Below are 26,861 nucleotides of genomic sequence, written 5' to 3' on the forward strand. Positions count from 1 at the left end.
TCCCCACAAGGTTAGCTGTGTGTTTGTGTGTGAGAGAGGGAGAGGCCAAAGGTGAAGGTTCTAAACTAGCTAGAGTGAAAGTGAGAGTAAAATAGTGTGAGTGTTGTGAAATTGACAGACAGAGGAGCAAAACACAATGGCAGGTATCACCAGAGGACACAATTCTCAGAAAACAGGTTTAAAGCTGAATCGTTGTTAAGTATTTTGTAAATAACAGACACCTTTCGTCAGAACTAACTGATCTAACAGCTTGGGATGATGACTCATAAGAGGGCTGCTGTTAGAAAAACCCCATTGATGTTCCCTTAGAGGAAGGACACTTATAATAGTAACTGTACTACATGTGGTCATTACGAGACAGCATCCAAGATGGCTTCATTTTATAGCATGTTACAGAGAACATAACTGAACCATACAGGGCAGAAGTGCCAGTAAAAGGTTTTGCAGCCAAATCCAGCTATCAACCAGGGAGGGAGATGCAGAGCTTTGCCATCCAGTTACCTCCTAAAGTTTCATTCTGAACACACACCGTGTTTCCCACTTCAGATCAGAATAAGAAGCCTGTCTCTCCCAGTGGGCAGCGCACAGCAGCACACATTAAAGAGAGTGTTTCACAGGCTGCCGGTCTAAGGGGAGAAGAGTGGGAGAGAGGAGTAGCGATCACACAGAGATGAGAGGTGTGAAGAGCAGGAGGTGGTCCAAGGGAGACACGCATTCGCACATGCTCATATATCTGAGGAGCTATAGATACAGGCAGGTTTACAGTAACAGATATGTAAACATACCAATTACAGTAGCCTACACGGTGAACTGTATCGATCTCTGGTTTGAAACTTCTCATTACCAATGCATAAGGTAGAACTCAGTTCAAAATGGCATAAGAGAGGCATCATCTGGACTGAATCTCAACATTTCATTGAATAATGGGCACTTACAGAATATTAGAAACTGAACGAACGTAACCATACAATCCAGTGGTACTCATGAAAGCATAGAAATAAAAGGAACTACTATACATGTCAATGCAGCGCAGAGCTGAATGAGCGTCTGTGTCTCTAGGAGGGCGGCTACATTTCCCTCCAGCTATACCTGGGCCAGGCTCTGGGTCAGCCTGCGATAGCGTTCCACACCCACCAGGGGGCTCAACCTCCTCCTCCTCCTCCTCCTCTCCCTGTTCCTCTGCCACTCCTCCCTGCACCTCTCCCTGTTCATCTGCCACTCCTCCCTGCACCTCTCCCTGTTCCTCTGCCACTCCTCCCTGCACCTCTCCCTGTTCCTCTGCCACTCCTCCCTGCACCTCTCCCTGTTCCTCTGCCACTCCTCCCTGCACCTCTCCCTGTTCCTCTGCCACTCCTCCCTGCACCTCTCCCTGTTTCTCTGCCACTCCTCCCTGTACCTCTCCCAGTTCCTCTGCCACTCCTCCCTGCTCCTCTCCCTGTTCCTCTGCCACTCCTCCTTGCACCTCTCCCTGTTCCTCTGCCACTCCTCCCTGCACCTCTCCCTGTTCCTCTGCCACTCCTCCCTGTTCCTCTGCCACTCCTCCCTGCTCCTCTCCCTGTTCCTCTGCCACTCCTCCCTGTTCCTCTGCCACTCCTCCCTATTCCTCTGCCACTCCTCCCTGTTCCTCTCCCTGTACCTCTGCCACTCCTCCCTGCTCCTCTCCCTGTTCCTCTGCCACTCCTCCCTGCTCCTCTCCCTGTTCCTCTGCCACTCCTCCCTGCACCTCTCGCTGTTCCTCTGCCACTCCTCCCTGCACCTCTTGAGTCCCTATGCAGAGCCTGGATCAGGGGGCTCGATGTTTCTCATTCCGCTACTCTTCCTCCTCTCCTTCTCAGTCTCCCCCTCGCCAAGGAGCAGAGACGATCTTCGTACTGGGTGACTTCAAGTGGGGCGGTCGGGGAGCCAGAAGATCCCTGTCGGTGGACGTAATGGAGCATGACAGCGCATTTGACACTGCCAGAGGTCAGCAGAGGGGTCAGGTCAGTCACAGCGGTCACTGCCAGTCTGTGTCTGTCTGTGTCACAGGCTCCACTGGCACCGTCTCGCCTGCTCCTCTTGGCCGCAGGCTCTGGGTGAGAGCAGGGAGATGGGGTCTTGGTGTGGGGGGGGGCTGGGTGTGGGGAACCAGGACGCTTGGCTGTGGGTCTGGATGACCGTGGGCGCCTGGCACTGGCCTGCCTATGTCAGGATGGATAAAGTCACACTCTCCGCTGAGCTGGAACAAAAATATATAACACGTCAGGAACAATCACTTGGACACGGTAGGCTGCTGCACAGGGAATCAATTACATTTAGCATTCATGAAGTGAGTGAGCTAGTGAGTGCCAGCAGCATACCACCCTGCATCCGACTGCTGGCTTGCCTCTGAAACTAAGCAGGGTTGGTCCTGTTCAGTCCCTGGATGGGAGACCAGATGCTGCTGGAAGTGGAGTGGGAGGGCCAGTAGGAGGCACTCTTTCCTTTGGTCTAAAAATATATATATCCCAATGCCCCAGTGTCACACCCTGGCTATGGGACTCTAGTTGTTGAGCCAGGGTGTGTTTGTTCTATGTGGTGTGTTTCTATGTTGGGGGTTCTGGTTTGTTGTTTTCTATGTTTGCCTTAGTGACTCCCAATCAGAGGCAACAAGTGTCAGCTGTTGGCTGGTTGTCTCTGATTGGGAGCCATATTTAACTGTCTGTTTTTCACTTTGTGTTTGTGGGTTTTTGTTCCGTGTTGGTCATTGTTACCAAGGACGTCACGAGTCGTTTGTTGTTTTGTTTCGTGCTTTATTAAATAAAGTAACATGTTCGTTCATCACGCTGCGCATTGGTCTACTTCTCTCCCTGACGATCGTGACAGAAAAACCCACCAAGATGTGACCAAGCAGCGTGTCCAGGAGCCATCGCCAGGGAGATCCCTAACAGATCTCCTTCGCCTCCTCGACTGGGTCAAGCCGAGTGAGGAAGAGAAGGGCTTGACCTTGTGGCAGAAGGGCGAAAGGCTGGCGAGGGACATGGAGACCTGGTCCACGGGTAGGGGAGACGCCCAGAAATCTTTTAGGGGGGGGCTAACGCCGTGGACGACGGGGCAGCAGGAGGACGCCAGGTTACGGGAGTCACTGGTCACCAGGGGGAAGGAGGTTGTAGAGGCACGGCGAGAGGTACTGGCGTGTGTTGCCAGTCCGGTCCGGCCTGTTCCTGATCCCCACGTTGGGCCAGTGGTGTGTGTTCCCAGTACGGTCCGGCCTGTTCCTGCCACTCGCACCAAGTCTACGGTGCGCATCGCCAGCTCGGCCCGGCCCATTCCTGCTCCCCGCACCAAGTCTGTGGTGCGCGTCGCCAGCCCAGTCCGGCCCATTCCTGCTCCCCGCACCAAGTCTGTGGTGCGTTTCGTCAGCCCTGTCCGGCCCGTTCCTGCTCTCCGCACCAAGTCTGTGGTGCGCGTCGCCAGCCCAGTCCGGCCCATTCCTGCTCTCCGCACCAAGTCAGTGGTGCGCGTCGTCAGCCCGGCACGGCCCGTTCCTGCTCCCCGCACCAAGTCAGTGGTGCGCTTCGTCAGCCCGGCTCGGCCCGCTCCTGCTCCCCACACCAAGCCAGTGGTGTGCGTCGTCAGTCCGGCACGGCCCGTGCCTGTTCCACCGGTGGCGGGTCCGGCACCGGTCAGGTGCTGCGTCACGCCGGAGCTAGAGCAATCCGCTCCACCAGTGTTCAGTTCAGCTCTGGTCAGCAGGGCCAGACCGGACCAGGGGTACTTTGGGGGGTTAGAGAAGGAGTGGGGGTCAAGCCCGGAGCCAGAACCGCCGCCGAGGAGGTATGCCCACCCAGCCCTCCCCTGTTTTGCTCTTTTTGAGGCGCGGTCGCAGTCCGCGCCTTTAGGGGGGGGTACTGTCACACCCTGGCTATGGGACTCTAGTTGTTGAGCCAGGGTGTGTTTGTTCTATGTGGTGTGTTTCTATGTTGGGGGTTCTGGTTTGTTGTTTTCTATGTTTGCCTTAGTGACTCCCAATCAGAGGCAACGAGTGTCAGCTGTTGGCTGGTTGTCTCTGATTGGGAGCCATATTTAACTGTCTGTTTTTCACTTTGTGTTTGTGGGTTTTTGTTCCGTGTTGGTCATTGTTACCAAGGACGTCACGAGTCGTTTGTTGTTTTGTTTCGTGCTTTATTAAATAAAGTAACATGTTCGTTCATCACGCTGCGCATTGGTCTACTTCTCTCCCTGACGATCGTGACACCCAGGGTAGTGATTGGGGACATTGCCCTGTGTAGGGTGCCGTCTTTCGGATGGGATGTTAAACGGGTGTCCTGACACTGTGGTCACTAAAGATCCCATGGCACTTATCGTAAGAGTAGGGGTGCTAACCCCGGTGTCCTGGCTAAATTCCCAATCTGGCCCTCATACCATCATGGCCACCTAATCATCCCCAGCTTTCAATTGGCTCATTCATCCCCTGTAACTATTCCCCAGGTCGTTGCTGTAAATGAGAATGTGTTCTCAGTCAACTTAAGGGATAAATGAGTAAATTAAAGAACAAACAGATGAGTCTGGAGAGCCTATGTGCTACTTGAGCTGTACCAGTGTGCTGTTAACCTGCAGCAGCACTGAGGGCCCCCAAGCAATTCCATCATAAAGATGATACTCTCAAGACATGTGCCCAAGTTAAACCAGGTGGAGCAACTTGGACTCTTGATTGGTCTGCGCTTCCACAGAATCAGCTCCGAGAGCTATTGGAGAGTGTGTTGCCATGGTGACCAGACAGGCATGTGGCTGCTGTGGAGTAATTTCTCAGAAAGTCTGGAGTTATCGCCTGAGAGAGACTGCCGCTTAACAGTAGCTCTTCTATGCTGTGGAAGGTGAGACATTATTGACGTCTTGCTTTGAGTGCACTTCACAGGGATAAACAGCGTTTGATGTTAGGTTTGTTTGCTATATATCCTCATCAATGCAATGATCAAAGTTGTGATATTGAGACAAATGTCCAGAGGGGAAACATTCTCCTTCAGGTGTGATTTAAGTGAGTGGTTTTTAAGATTAATATTCTGGTAATTTTTTCTGGCTTTTGATTTGGGGAATTGCTTTCGTTGGTAGATAAAGAAATCTGGTCAGACACCAGCTGTGGGATCTAACAGCTGGTAAGTGGCACTCACCAGGCAGGAACCATGGTTGACTGAACCCCATTAACACATACAATCATTATATTAACACTGCCGCTATCATTACCATAGACATGCCCTCAGCTCCATAACATTAACAAGATATAATGAAGATTTGAAGCGTCACAATTCAATATTAACACGTGATGTTCAATGACGCGTAACTGAGGAAAATAAGACATTTGGGATGCAATGTTCATAGGGCTCACAAACAAGCTCACCTGAAAGTGAAAATATCCATGATATAATAGAGATAAGTATTTTTACATGGTTCTCTCTGTGGTTAGTTTCACATCCACAATCAAGCTTCAATGACGCGGTGGCAAAGCTTGTCCACTAGAGGTGGTGGCAACACTGGTTTGAATATCTTAAAGCACGATCAGGCCTTAATGGCCATGTACTCTTATAATCTCCACCCGGCACAGCCAGAAGTGGACTGGCCACCCCTCAGATCCTGGTTCCTCTCTAGGTTTCTTCCTAGGTTCCTGCCATTCTAGGGAGTTTTTCCTAGCGACCGTGCATCTACATCTGCATTGCTTGCTGTTTGGGGTTTTGGCTGGGTTTCTGTATAAGCACTTTGCGACATCTGCTGATGTAAAAAGGGCTTTATAAATACATTTGATTGATTGATTGTATAACCTGCATCTTCTAATCCGTGGCCTCGTCCTCTGACTTGTCGTCCTCATCCCATAGAGACACAAGTCCTTCCTGTTAGAGAGGATCAGAGACTACCATCAACACCAATATGATAACAGTTACTTACATCTAAATGGCATATATTGAATGGTATGAAAGATCATGATAATGTAAGAAAGATAAGCGTGACTAGGCCATTGACAATCACCTGCTCTGTCTGGGTAAGAACGTGTTCTCTTCCTGAGACCACATCTGTGAGGGCTTGGACTGACTGGCGTAGAACCCTCTCCTTCACATCTCTGAAGATCCTGGTGCGAGGTCAAGCCAATCTATAGATACACAACAGAGGGGGAAATATCAACAACAACATGTTTGATAAACTGGAATATCGTTGCATCTGGACAATAGACTCCAAACATGACAACTGTTTAATCATTTACACGTTGTTCTCATTAGTACCCAAATACACAACTATAGAATAACAGCTGTGATGTTGTTCTCTTTAATGTAACAATATACCGGTAGTCTGGCCTGTAGAGCTTCAATAGTTAAGAGGTAGTTCTCCTGAGCTGTATCAGATGTGTTCCGTCCTTCACTGCTCTCCTGTCCATGCTGAAACATACAACAATCTTCACACATCAGAACTGGATTATAAGTGGGGTGTTATAAGACTGGTAAGGAAGAACAAAATAGTACAGCGTCTCACAGAATAGGTTGTCCCGCAGAGATCTGTGATGAGGTATTGATCAACTGGACCCACAGGAGGGCTCTGGCTTCCAAAGACCAGCAGCATCTGATCTGTTCCACAGCCCACAAAGTAATCCACATTGATGGAGCTCACACCTGACCAGCATGATGCTACCTGAGGGAGACAGAGCAGGGCCATGAGAATTATACAGTTTTACACAGTAAGCAATGTGCATGATGATCACACAAAATAGCATTCCAATACCTGAAAAGTATTTTTCCATACTGCATAGACATGTCCATGGTTGAAAGAGATGGCAAACAGACATCCATTCCGTCCAGTGTTGACCATTTGAATGTGTTGAGGTTCTTCAAAAGGGAACCCGGCATACCTCTCTGGGAATGCCATTCTCAAACTACATCAATTGCTTTTTACTGGTCGCTGCCACCAGTTGATTTCGACACACTGTTCAGTGAGATCACAAATACACACTGTGTGATGGAACTATAGGCATGAGGTAAGATCAGAGTGCTGTTAAATACTTGTCCGTCCTCTACAAAATACCCCAGGGTTTTGCTCCCCCCTGGAGAGTCCAACTGATCATTCAGGCATTCTTTGGATAGTGTTTGGGAACCTAGTATGAATATTTTCCTTTTGTTGAGGGGATCCTCACCAATAAAGTCCAGAGAGAGCTTGGTAGGCATTTGACTAACTTCACCTGCTTACAGGGAAATGTAAAAGACAACACCTTCATGGCTCCATATAACAGTAGGGCCCTGCAAGACAGTAACATTGTCTTTCATCTGGTATGGTAGTTTAAACTCCATATGTGTCTCTAATCTATTTGACCTGCTCAGAGTGAGAAGCCAGTAAAATACACGGTGAAGTGACCGTTTCCCACATGTAGGGCAAAGGTGCATGCCACTATATCAACATCTGATTAACTCTTTCTGTTGATAACAGCCATATTACCACCATCCCCCCTTGTAATATCCCCCCTTGAGAAAGGGGGGATGTGGTCCTCTGTAGCTCAGCTGGTAGAGCACGGCGCTTGTAACGCCAAGGTAGTGGGTTCGATCCCCGGGACCACCAATACACAAAAATGTATGCTTTGGATAAAAGCGTCTGCTAAATGGCATATTATTATTATTAGAAAGTGCAGCCATCCCGTTGAAATGTCAGTCTGCTGAAGGCCAGTTCTGATCCTCTTCGACTTTCGCCATCTCTGGGAATGGAGCGTTTGCACTGAAATGTGAGAATGTCACCACGGAAGGAAAGTAATTTCATGTGTTGGCTGGGACTGACTTGTGTCATTGTGGTACTATTACCGCGTTCAAGTGCTAGTCAGAACTAGGACAATCGGAAATGTTCGACTTGCTAATGGGTAGTAGTTACACACGTGCCGCGTTCAACCAATTAGCAAGTCGGACATTTCCGGGTTTCCTAGTTCCGAGTAGCACGTGGACCGTGGCTGAACGGCTCAGCTGCTGACGGTAACTAACGTTAGCCAACTAGCTAGAGAATTTATTAACTTGCACTAAGCCCGAACAAACATGTAGTTAGCGAACTAGATACGTGATTTAGCTATAAAAAATTAGAACAGATGATGTTTACCCACACAGAGTGATTGGGCAACAGTTTGTCCAATACTTAGCTATCAAACATAACTGCTCAAAAGTGAAAACAACACGCCAGCAGGCTGGGTGCGCTCGATTCATGTCGCCAGTGTGGAAGACGTGAAGTTATTTTGATGGGCAACACCCAAAATGGGTCATATACGTTTAAATGGTTATAAAGCTATAAATATATAACCGTATAACTTTTTATAATATTATAAGTCTCATATAAGGCTTTACTCTGCAACTACTTTTGCTCAGTATTTGCCGCTCATCCGGGTATCCGGAGCAGCACATAACGGGATAGCCAGTCTTGTCGGCGACAACAGTACCATTTTTGTCATCAACGCTTACGTTGATAAATATTTAAATAAACCATGAATGTTCTTTACATTTGATTGAATGGACCTGAGATATCTTATTTTTATGTATCACTTTGATGATCTAGCCAAGAGCCAAAATGGCAATACAAGGGCAACAGCTTCATACACTAGAACTGATTCATCCGTCAACTTCAATGTACCCACACTAGCCAGAACAGCAGAGTCACTTGAACATGGCGGAAGTTGGGCAGTTCGAAACAGAGCAGGTAGCCCACCAGTTTATTTTTTAGCAATAATACATACATTTTGCTAGGCATTTTGTTATGAAAAAAATGCGTTCATTACACAATGCTAACTTATCTCTCTTATACAACAGGACATTGAGAAGAAGATTTTGGAGACGAGACAGAAGTTCAAGAATGAGTACATCCAAGGACAAGGTAAGTTCATGCTAACAGGCTAGTTAGGTAGCAAAATAACATTTTCAACAACATCCCCATAATCTAGCTAGTTAGCTACTGTAACAGCTAGTTAGCTAAAAGCCAGATATCATGGGCTGTTCGTTTTGAGTCCATCCACCTAGCTATTTTTACTTAGTTAGCGCAACAAAGTATCATCCTCATAGCTACCAGTCAGTTGTCTGACATATTGTTCTGATACATTAATGAATGGATGAAAAAGTATTATTAGTTTGCCTTCTGGCAGTGACATGACATATTTCTGTTCACACCATGATTATGATCTAAACTACGTTTTTTTGTAATAGAAAAGCCTGTTATTTTGAGTAGCCTACTTGGTGTAGACTTTAAAGCCATACTAAATGCCTTTCACTTCCCTGATAAGCATTGTTGAGAGACCAATCCATCTTTGAAAGAACACTTGTTTCCTAAACAATCTTTATATTGGTAGCTACATGTCAGCATTTTCCTAAATGAGGTAGCTGAAGGCAGCCTTGTTTTGTAAATGGGGCTAAATGCTGTCTTCACACTATGGTTGGGTCTTGTCGTAAAAGGTTAGAAGCAACAAACTCATAGGTGCTGTAAGTGTTGTTGTTGTACACAATCAGTCAAAAGTTTGGACACGAACTCATTCAAGGGTTTCTCTTTAGTTTTACTATTTTTTACATTGTAGAATAATAGTGAAGACATCAAAACTATGAAATAACACATATGGAATCATGTAGTAACCAAAAAAGTGTTAAACACATCAAAATACATTTTATATTTGAGATTCTTCAAATAGCCACCCTTTGCCTTGACAGCTTTGCACACTCTTGGCATTCTCTCAACCAGCTTCATGAGGTAGTCACCTGGAATGCATTTCAATTAACAGGTGTGCCGCCTTAAAAGTTAATTTGTGGAATTTCTTTCCTTCTTAATGCGTTTGAGGCAATCAGTTATGTTGTGACAAGGTAGGGGGGGTATACAGAAGATATCCCTATTTGGTAAAATACCAAGTCCATATTATGGCAAGAACAGCTCAAATAAGCAAAGAGAAACGACAGTCCATCATTACTTTATGACATGAAGGTCAGTCAATACGGAACATTTCAAGAACTTTGAAAGTTTCTTCAAGTGCAGTCGCAAAAACCATCAAGCGCTATGATGAAACTGGCTCTCATGAGGACCACCACAGGAATGGAAGACCCAGAGTTACCTCTGCTGCAGAGGATAAGTTCATTAGAGTTACCAGCCTCAGAAATTGCAGCCCAAATAAATACTTCAGAGTTCAAGTCACAGACACATCTCAACATCAACTGTTCATAGGGGACTGTGTGAATCAGGCCTTCATGGTCGAATTGCTGCAAAGAAAGAGACCTGCTTGGGCCAAGAAACACGAGCAATGGACATTAGACCGGTGGAAATTTGTCCTTTGGTCTGGAGTCCAAATTGGAGATTTTTGGTCTTTTTGAGACGCGGTGTGGGTGAACGGATGATCTCCGCATGTGTAGTTCCCACCGTAAAGCATGGAGGAGGACGTGTTATGGTGTGGGGTGCTTTGCTGGTGACACTGTCTGTGATTTATTTAGAATTTAAGGCACACTTAACCAGCATGGCTACCACAGCATTCTGCAGCGATACGCCATCCCATCTGGTTTTGGCTTAGTGGGACTATCATTTGTTTTTCAACAGGACAATGACCCAACACACCTCCAGGCTGTGTAAGGGCTATTTGACTAAGAAGGAGAGTGATGGAGTTCTGCATCAGATGACCTTGCCTCCACAATCCTCCGACCTCAACCCAATTGAGATGGTTTGGGATGAGTCGGATGGCAGAGTGAAGGAAAAGCAGCCAACAAGTGCTAAACATATGTGGGAACTCCTTCAAGACTGTTGGAAAAGCATTCCAGGTGAAGCTGGTTGAGAGAATGCCAAGAGTGTGCAAAGCTGTCATCAAGGCAAAGGGTGGCTATTTGAAGAATCTCAAATATAAAATATATTTTGATTTGTTTAACACTTTTTTGGTTACTACATGATTCCATATGTGTTATTTCATAGTTTTGATTTCTTCACTATTATTCTACAATGTAGAAAATAGTCAAAATAAAGAAAAACCCTTGAATGAGTAGGTTTGTCCAAATCTTTGACTGGTAGTGTAGGTCAGACATTGGAGTAGGTATTCAGTTTCATGTGAGTGATGTAAGTTGTTTACTTCTCTATCCCTCACAGAATCAGACAAATATGACTCCAGAGATGTGGACAGGCTACAAAAGGATGATGCTCTGGTGGAGGCATACCTGACATGGCGACTATACTCTGTGGACGATGCCCTGAAGATGATTGATGACAGTTTCCTGTGGAGGAAAGAGTTTGGTTTGAATGGTGAGCAGTCTGGGCACATATTTAACCTCTCGTAAAACTGCACTGCACGTGCACATGTTTTCAGAAAATGAAGAAGTTGTCAGTGTCGGTCATCAATGAATCACCCTTGATTCCGCTGTTTTTTATCTATGCATAGTCACTTTACCCCTACCTACATGTACAAATTACCTCGACTAACCTGTACCTCCGCACATTGACTCTGTACCGGTACCCCCTGTATATAGCCTCACTATTATTATTTTATTGTGTAACTTTTTTAAATATTTACTTTAGTTGTTTTAGTAAATATTTTCTTAACTCTATTTTCTTAACTGCATTGTTGGTTAAGGGCTTGTAAGTAAGCATTTCAAGGTAAGGTCTACTACACCTGTTGTATTCGGCGCATGTGACAAATAGAGTAGATAAATCAAATCATATTTTATCTGAGAAGCCTGTGGTTGTATTTGTACCCTACAACATCTGACTTTGGCCTTGTTTAGGTTTGAGTGTAGAAAACAGGAACAGCACACATTCTCACTCCCTGCTAAACTAGTATCCTAACTGTATTCAAATACAGGCAAGTTATACAGAGCAGTTTAATTTGGGCCTATCAGTATCACCACACTGTGGGAGGATGAATCAGTAGCTGTCTTTGTGTGCCAATGTGGGATAGATTCTTGGCCTTCTCTCAGATAAAGGCTTATTGTGTGCTGTGTGGCAATATCTCCATCCGTTCCGCACGGAGACAATCCTCTATTTTTCTTAAGTTTCACTTTTAAATTGCTGCATTTTACTCATGCAAATACAGACAACATTCAGTTTGTTAAATCGGTGTCATGCAGAAATTAGATTTACGAACATTATCTCTTCCAATTGCCAAAGTTCTGATATCGACAATGACTTAATGTCACTTGTTGACAAGTTTTGTCTGTCTTGTATGGAGGAGAGGATTTAGGAATACTTTGGTTTTTAAGATAAATATTTTGTCCAGTAATTGTTCCTGTTATGAAATGTTCTTATTGAATGCTGTTTTAGATTGTTAGCTGTGAATGTTTTGTCTTGTTTCAGACCTCACTGAGAGCAGCATTCCAAAGTGGATGTTTGAGACGGGGGCTGTCTTCCTCCACGGCTATGACAAGGAAGGCAACAAGCTCTGTATGTTGATTAATGATGCTCATACTGCACCATATGTGTAATTGATTTGACTCTAATAATTACTCACCGACACAATATTATTACCCCTTACAAAAGGATACCAAAAATGGTAAGCCTTTGTTCTATAATATGTTTAACACATATGTTGAGGTTATTGAATGCAACACTTTTGTCTGTGTTTTCAGTCTGGTTCAAAGTCAAGCTACATACCAAGGATGCAAAGACCAGCATGGACAAGAAGAAGTATGTTGCCTTCTGGCTGGAGCGCTATGCTAAGAGAGAGCCAGGGATGCCACTCACTGTTGTGTTCGACATGGCTGATTCAGGGATCAGCAATATCGTAAGTGAACACTTACCTTTTTGATTAACATTGTAGTCTTTTCTTGTATTTGTCAACTGCCCTTATTATTTGATAGTGTTTGAAGAATCACTGTAGTGTCATCCATGGCTACAGTATGTCAATAGCTCTGCTTTCAACCAATGTCACTGTTGATCCACAGATTAAAGGAGAGCTTTATTGGTTAATTTCTGTCCTCCATAATTAAACATGTTTTCCCCATTTTCAAAAAGAAGTAGCCTACGTCTGTCTGTGTGTGGTTATGAGTGTCATTGAAGTCCTGTTGAGCATCCTAATTCTGCTTGCTGTTTGAGCCAGGAACTTGGAGGGATTGGTACTCTTCAATGGTTTAACACATTGGAGATTAAAGTGACCTTTAAATTAGTTTGGTCAATCCAAGTCGGCTGACGGCCTAATCCATAGACTGACTTTGTCCATTGGAGCCTCCCAGCAGGCACTCTCCTTTCTGTCAGCCAGCTCGCTTCACAGGCCAAACTCTCTCCTGGAGAAATTACCCAGTTAAATACACACACACACACACTTGCCAGAGAGAGGATAAATAACTTCACGAAACCCAAATATGAAATTAGTGGATTAGTAGATCAGTTTGGGGAGCAGTCTTAATGAAGTTTGCTGAAATAGCCCACTGTGTGGGCTGGAACAGGCCTGGCCAGTGTTATCTCTAATTTTCTTTTGGAGTCTAGTGCAGTGGTTCCCAACCAGGGGTACCAGGGTACTTGGCATATCCACAGGGGGTACTTGAGAAGAATCATGAGACCATAGGCCTACTGGTAAAATGCACATGAGGGGGTACTTCAGGGTTACTCTGGGCAGAGCAAAATTCAGTAGGTGGTACAGTAACCAAAAAAGGTTGGGGACCATTGGTCTAGTGCAGTGTTTCCCAACCCTGGTCCTCGAGTGCCCCCAACACTACACATTTTTATTGTAACCCTGGACAAGCACACCTGTGTACTGTTGGGGGTACTCAAGGACCAGGGTTGGGAAACACTGGTCTAGTGCATGGCAATAAGTCTGTCTGTAGGGCATGGGATGTAGACAGGCTGATAGGCTCCTCTTCCTAAGGGTCTGACTAGATTGCTAGTACTGTTGTCTGATGATAATATGGCCATTATGGTAATGAAAAACGTGTGCTACCTTTGACTGAGCAGGGCTCTACAGTGTGACCATTATACTTGCATATGCGCCTAAATATGTTGTTGTGCGACCTGGAATTTTAATTTAGGACCACCAGTGCACATAGAAAAATGAAGGATTCTAGCTTTAATATCTCATATTTTTCATTGTGCTCCTACATTTCTTTGTGTGTGCCTGCATTTTTCAACACATGCTCCTTGTAAAAAAAGGTCAGCGTAGAGCCCTGCTGAGTAAATTCTCATGAAGGAGGCATTTCATGTTAGCTGTAATCCATTCAACTGACTGAAAAGTTTTAGATACCAGTAGTCTTGTGTGTTTGTATAAAGATCCACCTCTGTCCTTGTTTCAGAGGCCTCAGGACAGATAGCATTGGGTTGTTTAGAGAACACATTTGCACACACAAAAAGGACACTTGAGTTTCAAAGCTGTCTGTAGTTAACTCAGCCAAGGCTTGATACTGTATGTAGAGCGAGTTTATGCAACCTTTTATGAAGATCAAGGTTACGCAATCATAAAGTAAACAACCAGACTGTGCAACGTTTCAGCAAATACTGTGAATGGATTACAGTTAATAATACAATCTGAGCAATGCAAGAGTAGGCTAGCCTTAGTTGTGGTGTTGCATGGGCACTGTATCTTACGATTTCCCCTGAAATATAGTGAATATGATTGAGGTGAGGGAAGGTGTTTGAAAGTATGAAATGTATTGACTACAGGTTTGTTCAGTTTTGTGACAAAGTTTAAATGGTTATGAATTGGGTCTTTGCAGATCTAGCTTGAGGCAGTAAATATCTCCCGCTGAGCAAACGGGTTCCCTATAGAAAGGCCATAAAACGTCTTTGAGGCTGTATAGTATTGTTCTTTCTGAGTACTTATACTCTTTCTTTTTCTTTCTTTTTCAGGACATGGATTTTGTGAAGTATATCATTAATTGCTTCAAAGTGTATTATCCAAAGTTTCTATGTAAGTATATTTAACATTTTTGTCATTTAGCAGACACTCTTATCCAGATCAACTTACAGTTAGTGAGTGCATACATTATTATTATTTTATTTTTTTAATTCTGGCCCCCCGTGGTAATCGAACCCACAACCCTGGCGTTGCAAACGCCATGCTCTACCAACTGAGCTACATCCCTGCCGGCCATTCCCTCCCCTACCCTGGACGACGCTGGGCCAATTGTGCGCCGCCCCATGGGTCTCCCGGTCGCGGCCGGCTACGACAGAGCCTGGATTTGAACCAGGATCTCTAGTGGCACAGCTAGCTAGTGCCTTAGACCACTGCGCCACTCGGGATATATAAAACGTGAAACAATATGGAGTTCATTCACAGGTTGATTGATAAACGTTGTATGACACAGATATATAATTGGTCCTATTATTGACCCACATCCTGTTTTTAAAATGAGTTTTATTAAATGTATTATAAGAAACAAAAGTATATGGAATGCCATCATATGATTCTGTGTTATGGCCAATGCTACATTAGTATATCGAACTTTAGGAACACCTTCCTAATATTGAGTTGCACCCCTTCCCCTTTTGCCCTCAGAACAGCCTCAATTCGTCGGGGCATGGACTCTACAATGTTTCGACAGCGTTCCACAGGGATGCTGGCCCATTTTGACTCCAATGCTTCCTACAGTTGTGTCAAGTTGGCTGGATGTTCTTTAGGTGGTGGACCATTCTTGATACACACAGGAAACTGTTGAGCGTGAAAAACCCAGCAGCGTTGCATTTCTTGACACAAACCGGTGCGCCTGACACCTACTACCATACCCCATTGAAAGGCACTTAAATATTTTGTCTTGCCCATTCCCCCTCTGAATGGCACACATACAAAAGAATGGCTTACCAAGAAAAACTTCCAAAAGGACTAATTTGAAGTAAAAAGTAGTTGGCACACTAACACAATCCATGTCTCAATTGTCTCAAAGGTTAAATAAGTGCTTTTAAGCCATCTCCTCCCCTTCATCTACACTGATTGAAGTGCATTTAACAAGTGACATCAATAAGGGATCATAGCTTTCACCTGGATTCACCTGGTCAGTCTATGTCATGGGAAGAGCAGGTTCTTAATGTTTTGTATACTCAGTGTAGCTTGTCTTATATTTCACCCCTCAGTCATGGTCTTGTCATTTCAGCCAAAATGATAATTGTCGACATGCCGTGGATCATGAATGGTAAGTTATGTAGTTATTAAAATGATTTGCTATAGAAATGTTAGTGCCCATGAAGAACCAGTATTTATGATAATCTAATCATCGTAGTTTGGACATCGTAGTTCAAATCAGAGTGTATTCATCGCATACACAAATTTGCAGATGTTATCGCAGGTGCAGCGAAATGCTGATGTTTCTAGCTCCAACAGTGCAGTAATATCTAGCAATAAAATAACCAAAAAGAAAATGACAAATTACAAGTTCTGACATGTTTTTGTTTTTTTTAGCTGCATGGAAGATTGTGAAGACATGGTTGGGTCCAGATGCCATCAGCAAGCTCAAGTTTGCATCTAAAAACGAGATCCAGACATTTATTGGCCCTGAATACCTTCCTCCTCACATGGGTGGAACGGTATGTACCCGCAATATTCAACTCACTGAAGTTGGCAGTGACTCGATCTACCTGGCTACATACATTTTCATCTTACTATCACTATTTCTTACCTCAATTTTCATGAGAAAATGTGACTAACCTGTGATTAATCAATATTTATCACAATTATTTCGGATGGTTGACTTAAACCAATGATTCCCACGTTTTGGACTTCTAACCCCTTTTAAACATTGTGTGTTGGATTCGTCTATTTCTTCTGCATCCGTAGATACCAACCATTAGTCTGTGTGATTAACGGGCTGAGCTAGAGCGGTTTTTGTGAGACAAGGGCAGATCCCGAAGGGGCCGGGTCTTTAAGCTGTAGTGTCTGAATGGTTCGATCTATGAAAAGCTCAGAATCTCAGGAACACGCATATGTAACATGTTTTGCTCTATGACGCTCGCCAGCTACACAAGAGTAGTTAGAAGGTAAGGGGTTCTTCTAAATAGAAGATCATAGGAAATCCCAGGACATAGTGTCTATAATACTGCAATAAGCTCACATAGTTGCTGTCACAAACTCCAAACAGTGGTCACTGATGAGTTGGATATTAATTTCCCAGTGAGCAAACAATTTCTGTACTTACAGCATTCATATAAATTCATTTTTATCAGGTTTTTGCTTCGGCAGACCTTATTTATTTAATTGACATTCATTAATGCAACTGTTTATGTCAACTTGTTTTGTGTTCTACATGTAGCCCTGGTTGTCCTGAAAATAAAATGGTTAAACGCTTCATTGTGAGGCTAAATATAAGGGTTGGACATCAAAAAAAAATTCTACAGCTGCACCATCGAGAGCATCCTGACTGGTTGCATCACCACCTGGTATGGCAACTGCTTGGCCTCTGACCGCAAGGCACTACAGAGGGTAGTGCGTACGGCCCAGTACATCACTGGGGCAAAGCTTCCTGCCATCCAGGACCTCTATACCAGGCGGTGTCAGAGGAAGGCCCTCAAAATTGTCAAAGACTCCAGCCACCCTAGTCATAGACTGTTCTCTCTGCTACCGCACGGCAAGCGGTACCGGAGTGCCAAGTCTAGGTCCAAAAGACTTCTCAACAGCTTCTACCCCCAAGCCATAAGACTCCTGAACAGCTAATCATGGCTACCCGGACTATTTGCACTGCCCCCCCACCCCATCCTTTTTACGCTGCTGCTACTCTGTTAAGTATTTATGCATAGTCACTTTAACTCTACCCACATGTACATATTACCTCAACTACCTCAACTAGCCGGTGCCCCCGCACATTGACTCTGCAACGGTACCCCCCTGTATATATAGCCTCCCTACTGTCACTTTATTTTACTTCTGCTCTTTTTTTCTCAACACTTTTTTGTTGTTTTATTCTACTTTTTTATTAAAAAGAAATGCACTGTTGGTTAAGGGCTGTAAGTAAGCATTTCACTGTAATGTCTGCACCTGTTGTATTCGGCGCATGTGGCCAATACAATTTGATTTGATTTGATTTATGAAAATCCTGGCCTTAAATGGCCATGTACTCTTATAATCTCCACCCGGCACAGCCAGAAGAGGACTGGCCACCCCTCAGAGCCTGGTTCCTCTTTAGGTTTCTTCCTAGGTTCCTGCCTTTCTAGGGAGTTTTTCCAAGCCACCGTGCTTCTACATCTGCATTGTTTGCTGTTTGGGGTTTTAGGCTGGGTTTCTGTATAGCACTTTGTGACATCTGCTGATGTAAAAAGGGCTTTATAAATACATTTGATTGATTGCCTCCCTACTGTCACTTTATTTTACTTCTGCTCTTTTTTTCTCAACACTTTTTTTTGTTGTTGTTTTATTCTTACTTTTTTTGTTTAAAATAAATGCACTGTTGGTTAAGGGCTGTAAGTAAGCATTTCACTGTAATGTCTGCACCTGTTGTATTCGGCGCATGTGACCAATACAATTTGATTTGATTTGATTTGATTTTGAAGTCAGATAAATTAAAAGCCCATTTTTGCTGGGGTCTCTGGACTGATAGTATTAAACCTATCTCTGACTTCATTCTAGGACCCCTTCAAATACAGCTATCCTCCCCTTCCTGACGATGACTTCCAAACGCCCATATGTGAGAACGGACCAATCGTCAGCGAGGATGACAACGAGAACAAGGAGGGCGAATCAGACAGCAAGGAGTTAGAATCAAGCTTCAGCTCCGATGTCGCTGTCAAGCCCAAAAAGGTACAAAACCTCCCCTTTTGTTTATTTACCAACTCCTCCCTCTGAATGTAGGTACAGTAAGGAAGACAGTAACATATAGAAACGCATGAAATATTCATGCTGTAGCTGCATATAAACTCGTACTCCGTCTTGAATAGCCTACTACTTATCCACTTGATTTTCAGAAGTAATACATGACAGTCTGTTGTCATGTTTCTAATTTAGCCTTCCATTAAATCTGATGATGGCTACTGCTATTACTCATTAACAGTAGAGTCAATATAGTTAGTATCTGAAGTGAGCTGAGAATGATTACTGACAGTTTAACCCTGCCTTGGGCTCTCTTAGAAACAGCAGAGACTTTTTCTCTTCATCATTAGCCCTAATTAACATTAAACACACCCCGTTCACACTCGGCAGTCAATTAAGACGTTAGAAGTTCAGTCAAGTTCCTCCTCACTTTGATGTGCCGTTTTCCTTCCAGATCCTTTCATTTCTCAACGTTTAGTGTGAGATTACAGCATGTAATCGGGGTCCTCTGTGGAGAGAGCTGTGAATGGTTGAGGCAGTATGCCCTGATTTGGCAGCTGTTAAGCTCCTCCTCATTGTCTCGGTCAAGGTGACTCCCCATGTCTCCAGCTGAAGCTTAATCCTTCCTGTCCACTGACTGTACCCACATAACCACACATCACAGTCCCACTCTCTGGGTCTCCTTCACAGTCTCCCTCACTCAACCCACGGCTCCTCTCATCTCCTGAGCACTTCTCTGGCTACTGAGAATGTGTCAAGTCTGACTGCCGTCACAGAAGCTCTTCCTAGCTGCGCTAGAGACTGTTTTTTCCCCCATGCGTCGTTCAGCATACCTGACTTCACAGGAGTGTTTAAAGCAGTTCCCAGAATACTTCATTTATTTTGTGTTGCCACTAATGATTTTGGCTCAACCTTTTTGGAGGCTGGGGGAATGAGAGAGAGAGAGAGAGAGAGAGAGAAACTTTGGGGTGATGTGGTTTGTCAGAGGCTGTTATTTGTGTGTGTGATGGTCTCAGCTGGTTAGTTGGCAGCCCCACCGGCCCGGCCGGCCCCCGTGCAGCCTGCCACCATCACAGAGACACCCTGCAGCTCTTGGCTTTAACACCTCTTCACAGACACCATCTAGCGTTCTCTGCTGTCGTCAGGCTGCTGCACCCTAGCAACGGTCAGGGCATCATTGCCAACAATGCAGCACATATTTATTTAGCTCTCTCTCTCTGTCGGTCTGTCTCTGTTTCTCTGTCTCTCGCTCTCTCTCTCTTCATGTAGCTAGGGGTCTTCATTATTTATAAACAGTGGATATTTGGCCTCTTTTCTTTGTGTGACACACAAAACAAACACACATTGTAGTGTGGCTAATAGATCAATATCAGCCACGCTGGGTTTCGCTACGCTAGCTGTCTCTACTCTAGCTCTCTCTACGATAGCTGTCGCTGCGCTAGCTGTGTATCCTTATTCCTGGCGGAGGGCTGTGTTGTCTCTACCGTGTCAGACTCGACAGGGAGGGTGTATAATTGTGCTGTGACTGCGCTGTGTCGAAGCAGACTCCTGCTGAGCCCTTAAGCCGTCTGGGTAACCTGCACCACTGTCATAGCTCACAGGGGACTCCGTACACACACACACACACAAACTTGCGCTCCAGAGTGGCCCTGGCAGCTACACGTCACGAAGCTGCTCGCATGAGCCTCTTAAGCCTCTTCATGCACAACAGATTTAGATTTACAAAATTGAGATATGCAAATGAGGGGGAATAATTCACATGCAACCCCTCTCCTTGGAAAGGCCTGCTGATGGTATTGAAACATACAGGACAGACCTGGAGTCATGCTGCACCCTCTGCTGCTGCCCTGGAGTGTAGCTATGTATTGATGGTCAGGGAGGGTCAGCCTGCCTTGCGCAATCCCAGAGGGACCGGTATGGTTCAGGTTCAGCCTGAGTAGTTATTTGACATTATCAGGGAATGTCTTAGCTAGTAGGCCAACTAGCTATTATATTTTATAAACTGGGTGGTTCGAGCACTGAATGTTGATTGGCTGACAGCTGTGGTATATCAGACCATATACCATGGGTATGACAAAATATTTATTTTTACTGCATTAATTACATTGGTAACAAGTTTATAATAGCAATAAGGCACCTCTGGGGTTTGTGGTATATGGCCAATATACCACAGCTAAGGGCTGCGTCCAGGCACTCTGCATTGCGTCGTATACCACACCTCCTCGGCCTTATTGCTTAAGCATAGACTTGATGATAAATCAGTTTGACAAACCAGAATCTAAGCCTCATCAAGTTTTTGTGTGGTTTTGTGTGTTGGCCTATGTGCAATTTAGTGGATGAATGTATGTGAATGGGTCCATCAATACACTTGAGCAATGTTCCCTCTAACTTTTTTTCAGCACTGAGCAAATTTCAGGTCTGCTGAGCGCAAACTTGAACGTTGTGAAAATTCTGTGCAACTTCCAACTTTACTGTGAACACTGAGGCTGTACCCGCTTTAAGTTCGTTTTAAGTGGCCAAGTAGGCTACTTTGGCTATTTGATCATAATGTAGGCCTACCATCAAAAACAATGGAGAAAAATGCATCCCACAAAATGTTTCCATGGAATTAGCAGTTATATCATTAAACCTACAGTAGCAGCCAATGTGTGGTGTTCAACGTAGGCCTATATTCCATGAGACTTTGGGAAAAAAACATGCAGATCTTGACATTAACCCGTTAATCCACATGTCCTTCAGACAAGGATGGGCTAGTAACTCACTAACTAGCAAAGAATATGAACAAATGTGCACACGTGGCTACATGCAGCTCTCACTTAGATTTTTAAAAAAGTGCATTACTGAAGATCGCTCATACCGTAGCTGATTTGTTATGGCACACCGGTCTGTGTAGAGTACGGGCCTTATCCGTGCCTGTCAATGCAATGGAATCCTACTCCAATGCGCTCTGCCTACAAGAAATTCTCTTGCATAGTTCATTTTGTTTCGGTATATTACATTGATTTGAAAGTGGCTAATATTGCGTTGACTCGATCACATTTCCCACAGTAGAGCAAAACATTGATAGTGTTGACTAAAGGGGAAAACTCAAGAAAGGTGAGTGAAGTTCAATCTCGTGCTTCTCTGTGCGGGTGAATATTTATTCTGCGTGGCAGTCTGAGGGGAGCTGCACGCCGGCGCACGCGTGCAGCCTAGAGGGAACATTGCATGTGAGCACAATGTGGTCTTTGGTGGCTCTGATTTAACCAGTCCCTAATGATCTACCTAGGCTATAGGCTAATCTCTTGGCTTGCTGGCTTTAAAGGGATACTTTGGGATTCTGACAATGAGGCCCTTTATCTACCTCCCCAGAATCAGATGAACGTGTGAATACCATTTTTATGTCTCTGTCCAGTATGAAAGAAGTTAAAGTAGTTTCTCAAGTTAGCATTGGCTCACGAAACTACCTCCAACTTCCTTCATACTGGACATCGAGACATAAAAATGTTAACCACAAGTTCATCTGATTCTGGGGAGGTAGATAAAGGGCCTCATTGCCAAAATCCCCTAGTTTCCCTTTAAGGTTAGGGTTCTAACACCAATCATGATACCCATTGTTTACAGCTTGTCTGTTTGCACACATTCAATCATTATCATGTTCTGCTGCTCCTCTCTCTACATTAACATTGTCCTCCCTCCTGAATCAATACATACAATCTCTGAAGCTGGAGACACTTATCTCCCTCACTAACTTTAAGCATCAGTTGTCAGAGCACCTTACCGATCACTGCACCTGTACACAGCCCATCTGAAATTAGCCCGCCCAACTACCTCATCCCTATATTGTTATTTATTTTGCTCATTTGTACCCCAGTATCTCTATTTGCACATCATCTCTTGCACATCTATCATTCCAGTGTTAATACTAATTGTAATTATTTTGCACTATAGCCTATTTTATTGCCTTACCTCCATAACTCGCTAAATTTGCACACACTGTATATATATGTATTTCTGTTGTATTTTTTTTTACTTTGTTTTGTTTTACCCCATATGTAACTCTGTGTTGTTGTTTTTATCGCACTGCTTTGCTTTATCTTGGCCAGGTCGCAGTTGTAAATGAGAACTTGTTCTCAACTGGTTTACCTGGTTAAATAAAGGTGAAAAAAAAAAAAATGTGGCTCTCAACAGTGTGTTGATACAGTAGCTTCCCAGAGCGGTCAGCTAATTGCCTTTCTCTCTGTTTTGACCCAAGGGCTGGTTTTGGTAAGCCATTGTATGATCTCAGCCACACCAGCAGCACTGATTCCTGGAGAGTTCTGCATTCTGAAAGGGCAGTCTGAGGGTTTTACTCATGTACCAGCCCCGCCATCTAATCACCATCATGGACATGTTCAGCCTTTGATTGAATCCAAAATGGACCTTGAACAAACATTTCAAATATGACCCCCACAATGTGTTGCACTTATCAGAATGTGATGATTTTGAAGAGATTTGTAGCCAATGAAGTAGGCTATCAGATACATAACTCACAATACTCTATCATAAAAGAGGAAAAGTTTGCCACCTTGATTCCCGTTCCAGTGACCAGCATAATAACATGGTGATATTTTATCCAACTTAAGTATTTTACCTTACTTAATATAACATTAGGGAAATAATGTTTTTGTAGAGAAAGGAAAGCATGTGTGCCAAGTGTATACATGCCTAAATGTATTGTACTGAACTTTTAACCCAAAAGCATATTTTATTCTATCATTACTGTTGTATTCATTTCAAATGACCCTATCTACTGTACTGTAACGATGAATGTACTAATGTTTATAATACTAGGACAAGAGTATTCTACTACCACCAGCATGAAATCCTTTGTTATTTTTACCGCACTCAATGTTAGCACATTTGCACTGACACTGAAGTGATACAATGGATGCTCAACTACCTTATGCCATATTATAACTGTAATTGTAGGCGCTTCCTCTGTGTATGGATGCCTTTTCACACAACGAGAGAGTAATCTGTATTGTGCCTTATTGTCAATAACCTCTCCAGATGATCAGACTGTCAATCCATGGTCTGCTTGGGGAAGCTGCCTACAAATTATATTATCAAAACAAGTATTTCATACGGTCTACATTTCTTAGACATTTCTGGATCTATGGATTTCAAATTGTATCTGCTGCCTACATCAGCCTTATACACTCCAGCTTGTGTCTTTTTTTGTTGTGGTGATTTTCTAATTTTAGCCAGTAGGATTGGACTGTTGTGTGTTGATATTACATATTAAGACCTTCCAATAATGTTAGTTCATGCATGGTTTGTAGTTCTAGTGCCAAAGATTAAGCTCAATATTATCTCACTACTGAGTATTTTGATCCTGGTATTGACTAACCAGAATGATAAACAGGAAATGGGTTTTTTTACTCATGTTTGATTAACAATTAATTTTGTTATGAGTTGAACTTTTATGCAGTTATTTTATACAATGTATTTAATCAATGGAAATGCTGTATTTTTTTTATTTAATCAACCAAGCAGTCAATTCAAGTCAATTATGGTCATGTATCTTTCAACAGCAGCTAATTAATCCCCATATCTTGCTCAGTTCTGTATTGCACTTGATTTGAACACTAAATAAAAATAAACATTTCAGAAACAGCTCAAAGTCTCTTGATGTCTTTGTGTCATCTGTGTGTGGTGTGTGTCGCAGCAGCCTGCTGAAGGGGGAGGCACGTGTGTGTGTTGCTTATCACAGCAGAAGACACACTCTCCATCTGACTCATTAGGGCTTGTACGTGCATCACAGGCAGACCCTAGTCACCTCTCTTCCAGTTCTCCCATCTTCTCACATCCTCTCCTGCTGTGCTCCCCATCTCCCATCTGCCTCACACAAGCTGTGGGACTGGCCTTGGTCAATATGCTATGGAAACCAAATGATGCTTGTCCCACCACAACTTCATCTGTCCTTTCCCAACTTTCTGCTAACATTGCACAAACCATGTGTTTATCAGCTGTTCTGTGGTCTTGTGACCTCATTGTGTGAGTGGGTGTATGATGGAGTCTGTTGGATTTGGGCGAAAGTTTACAGTTGAAGTGAAAGAGCTGACTGGCCATTGTCATGGGGTTATGTGTTCTCTCCATGGGAACTCTCTGTGAGTTCTCACAGGACATGTCTGTAGTGTTCATGTTGCCTCACTGTACTGTGAACAAGGGTCAGGGGTTGTTATGGGGATAGATGTATTGATTGTGAAATGAAGTGACCTGTCATACAAAAACTCACTATTTCTAACATATTTTCTATCCCATCATTTGAAATGGACTATAGTTAGGCATTTAATAGTATTATTTAGAAATTAATAAAGATAACTTAGGATAATTTGTATCTTTAGAACACCTCTCCAAACAAAGCACCTTAGAATAATTTGATCAGTGTGTTGATGAACATTGTCTCACGAAGCCACTGTTGTCCTTGTTTCAGGTGTATTTCTCAGAGGAGAGCCTGAGCACTCTGAAGCTGGACGACAACGACAAAGGAGACAGCCGGTCGAAGGGAGCCAGGAAGCCACTGACCACATTCAAGGCCCCTCTGCTACACGTTAGGTATTCAACCCAACCTTCTCAGAACTCCCTCTCTTAGTATCCCTCTCTTAGTCCTCTTCCTGAATATCAAATCAACCCCTAGCCCCTACTCGCAAGGCACTCCTGTATCTCTGAAAGGATCAAAGAGGTGTAAGAAATATGGTAGTTCTTTCACCTTGCCTTCTGGGTGGAATTTTCAACCAATTGTTTATCCAGTAGTTGCAGATGTACAAGAGTTTCTAGGAAGTCGGAAGAGACTAGGGTTTGATTTGGAATTCAGCATATCTCTCAGCTGCACTCAAGGCTTAAAGAATAGCCGGACTGGTAGCACAGTGACTAGGCTATAGCCAATCCATGTCCACATGCTGGATTTGAAGGGGTTGTAGAGCTTAGGGTGAATGTGTTGTTGACACGCAAGCCCAGCGCCAGATATCGATACGTTTGTATCTGGATGGATCGATTGATCTTGTATTATCTAAACAGAAATAAAGGATGCCTGAGATCAATTGTGCATTGACTGGAAGTCAGTTACTGCAGTTAATTACTGTGCAGTAATAATCAATAGAATTAATTGATCACACAGATGATTACTGCCCATATTGACCAAGGAACAGCCAGTAGTCCCATCATGCAAATTGGATGGCCTAATGAATGTTGCAGTAGGGATCAAGGGACACTTTTGTGCAAAACATAGTTCAAGGTCATTCTGTTACCTAATTGTAGTCTTTAGTGATGAAGCTGATACAGTGGGGAAAAAAGTATTTAGTCAGCCACCAATTGTGCAAGTTCTCCCACTTAAAAAGATGAGAGGCCTGTAATTTTTGTCATAAGTACACGTCAACTATGACAGACAAAATGAGGAAAAAAAATCCAGAAAATCACATTGTAGGATTTTTTATGAATTTATTTGCAAGTTATGGTGGAAAATAAGTATTTGGTCAATAACAAAAGTTTCTCAATACTTTGTTATATACCCTTTGTTGGCAATGACACAGGTCAAACGTTTTCTGTAAGTCTTCAAGGTTTTCACACACTGTTGCTGGTACAGTGGAGAGAACAAGTATTTGATACACTGCCGATTTTGCAGGTTTTCCTACTTACAAAGCATGTAGAGGTCTGTAATTTTTATCATAGGTACACTTCAACTGTGAGAGACGGAATCTAAAACAAAAATCCAGAAAATCACATTGTATGATTTTTAAGTAATTAATTTGCATTTTATTGCATGACATAAGTATTTGATACATCAGAAAAGCAGAACTTAATATTTGGTACAGAAACCTTTGTTTGCAATTACAGAGATCATACGTTTCCTGTAGGTCTTGACCAGGTTTGCACACACTGCAGCAGGGATTTTGGCCCACTCCTCCATACAGACCTTCTCCAGATCTTTCAGGTTTCGGGGCTGTCGCTGGGCAATACGGACTTTCAGCTCCCTCCAAAGATGTTCTATTGGGTTCAGGTCTGGAGACTGGCTAGGCCACTCCAGGACCTTGAGATGCTTCTTACGGAGCCACTCCTTAGTTGCCCTGGCTGTGTGTTTCGGGTCGTTGTCATGCTGGAAGACCCAGCCACGACCCCATCTTCAATGCTCTTACTGAGGGAAGGAGGTTGTTGGCCAAGATCTCGCGATACATGGCCCCATCCATCCTCCCCTCAATACGGTGCAGTCGTC

The 26,861-nt window shown here is 43.8% G+C and overlaps 1 protein-coding gene and 1 pseudogene across 2 annotated transcripts in view; one reads left to right on the forward strand and one right to left on the reverse strand.

Annotated features, from left to right (window-relative positions):
• Positions 1-597: 597 nt before the first annotated feature.
• LOC311143803 (Fanconi anemia group B protein-like) lies at positions 598-7,770 on the reverse strand (annotated as a pseudogene). Its single transcript has 10 exons — positions 7,607-7,770; positions 6,721-7,439; positions 6,475-6,630; positions 6,288-6,380; positions 5,977-6,097; positions 5,772-5,840; positions 5,400-5,499; positions 1,848-2,215; positions 1,090-1,435; positions 598-626 (listed from the first exon to the last, which is right to left on the reverse strand). The product of its transcript is annotated as a Fanconi anemia group B protein-like (transcript).
• A 164-nt stretch (positions 7,771-7,934) lies between these two features.
• Positions 7,935-26,861, forward strand: part of LOC311144151 (motile sperm domain-containing protein 2-like) — a 28,922-nt gene continuing 9,995 nt past the window's right edge. The window contains exons 1-11 of the mRNA XM_084180146.1: positions 7,935-7,949; positions 8,521-8,661; positions 8,772-8,835; positions 11,065-11,217; positions 12,265-12,351; positions 12,537-12,691; positions 14,746-14,806; positions 15,987-16,025; positions 16,292-16,416; positions 18,449-18,619; positions 25,086-25,207. Coding sequence (XP_084036272.1) covers positions 8,629-8,661; positions 8,772-8,835; positions 11,065-11,217; positions 12,265-12,351; positions 12,537-12,691; positions 14,746-14,806; positions 15,987-16,025; positions 16,292-16,416; positions 18,449-18,619; positions 25,086-25,207 — 1,010 coding nt within the window. The 5' untranslated portion in view covers positions 7,935-7,949; positions 8,521-8,628. The remainder of the gene's footprint in view (positions 7,950-8,520; positions 8,662-8,771; positions 8,836-11,064; positions 11,218-12,264; positions 12,352-12,536; positions 12,692-14,745; positions 14,807-15,986; positions 16,026-16,291; positions 16,417-18,448; positions 18,620-25,085; positions 25,208-26,861) is intronic.

The sequence above is a fragment of the Coregonus lavaretus genome (assembly GCF_964263955.1).
Source record: "Coregonus lavaretus genome assembly, chromosome: 16".
Lineage (NCBI taxonomy): Eukaryota > Metazoa > Chordata > Actinopteri > Salmoniformes > Salmonidae > Coregonus > Coregonus lavaretus.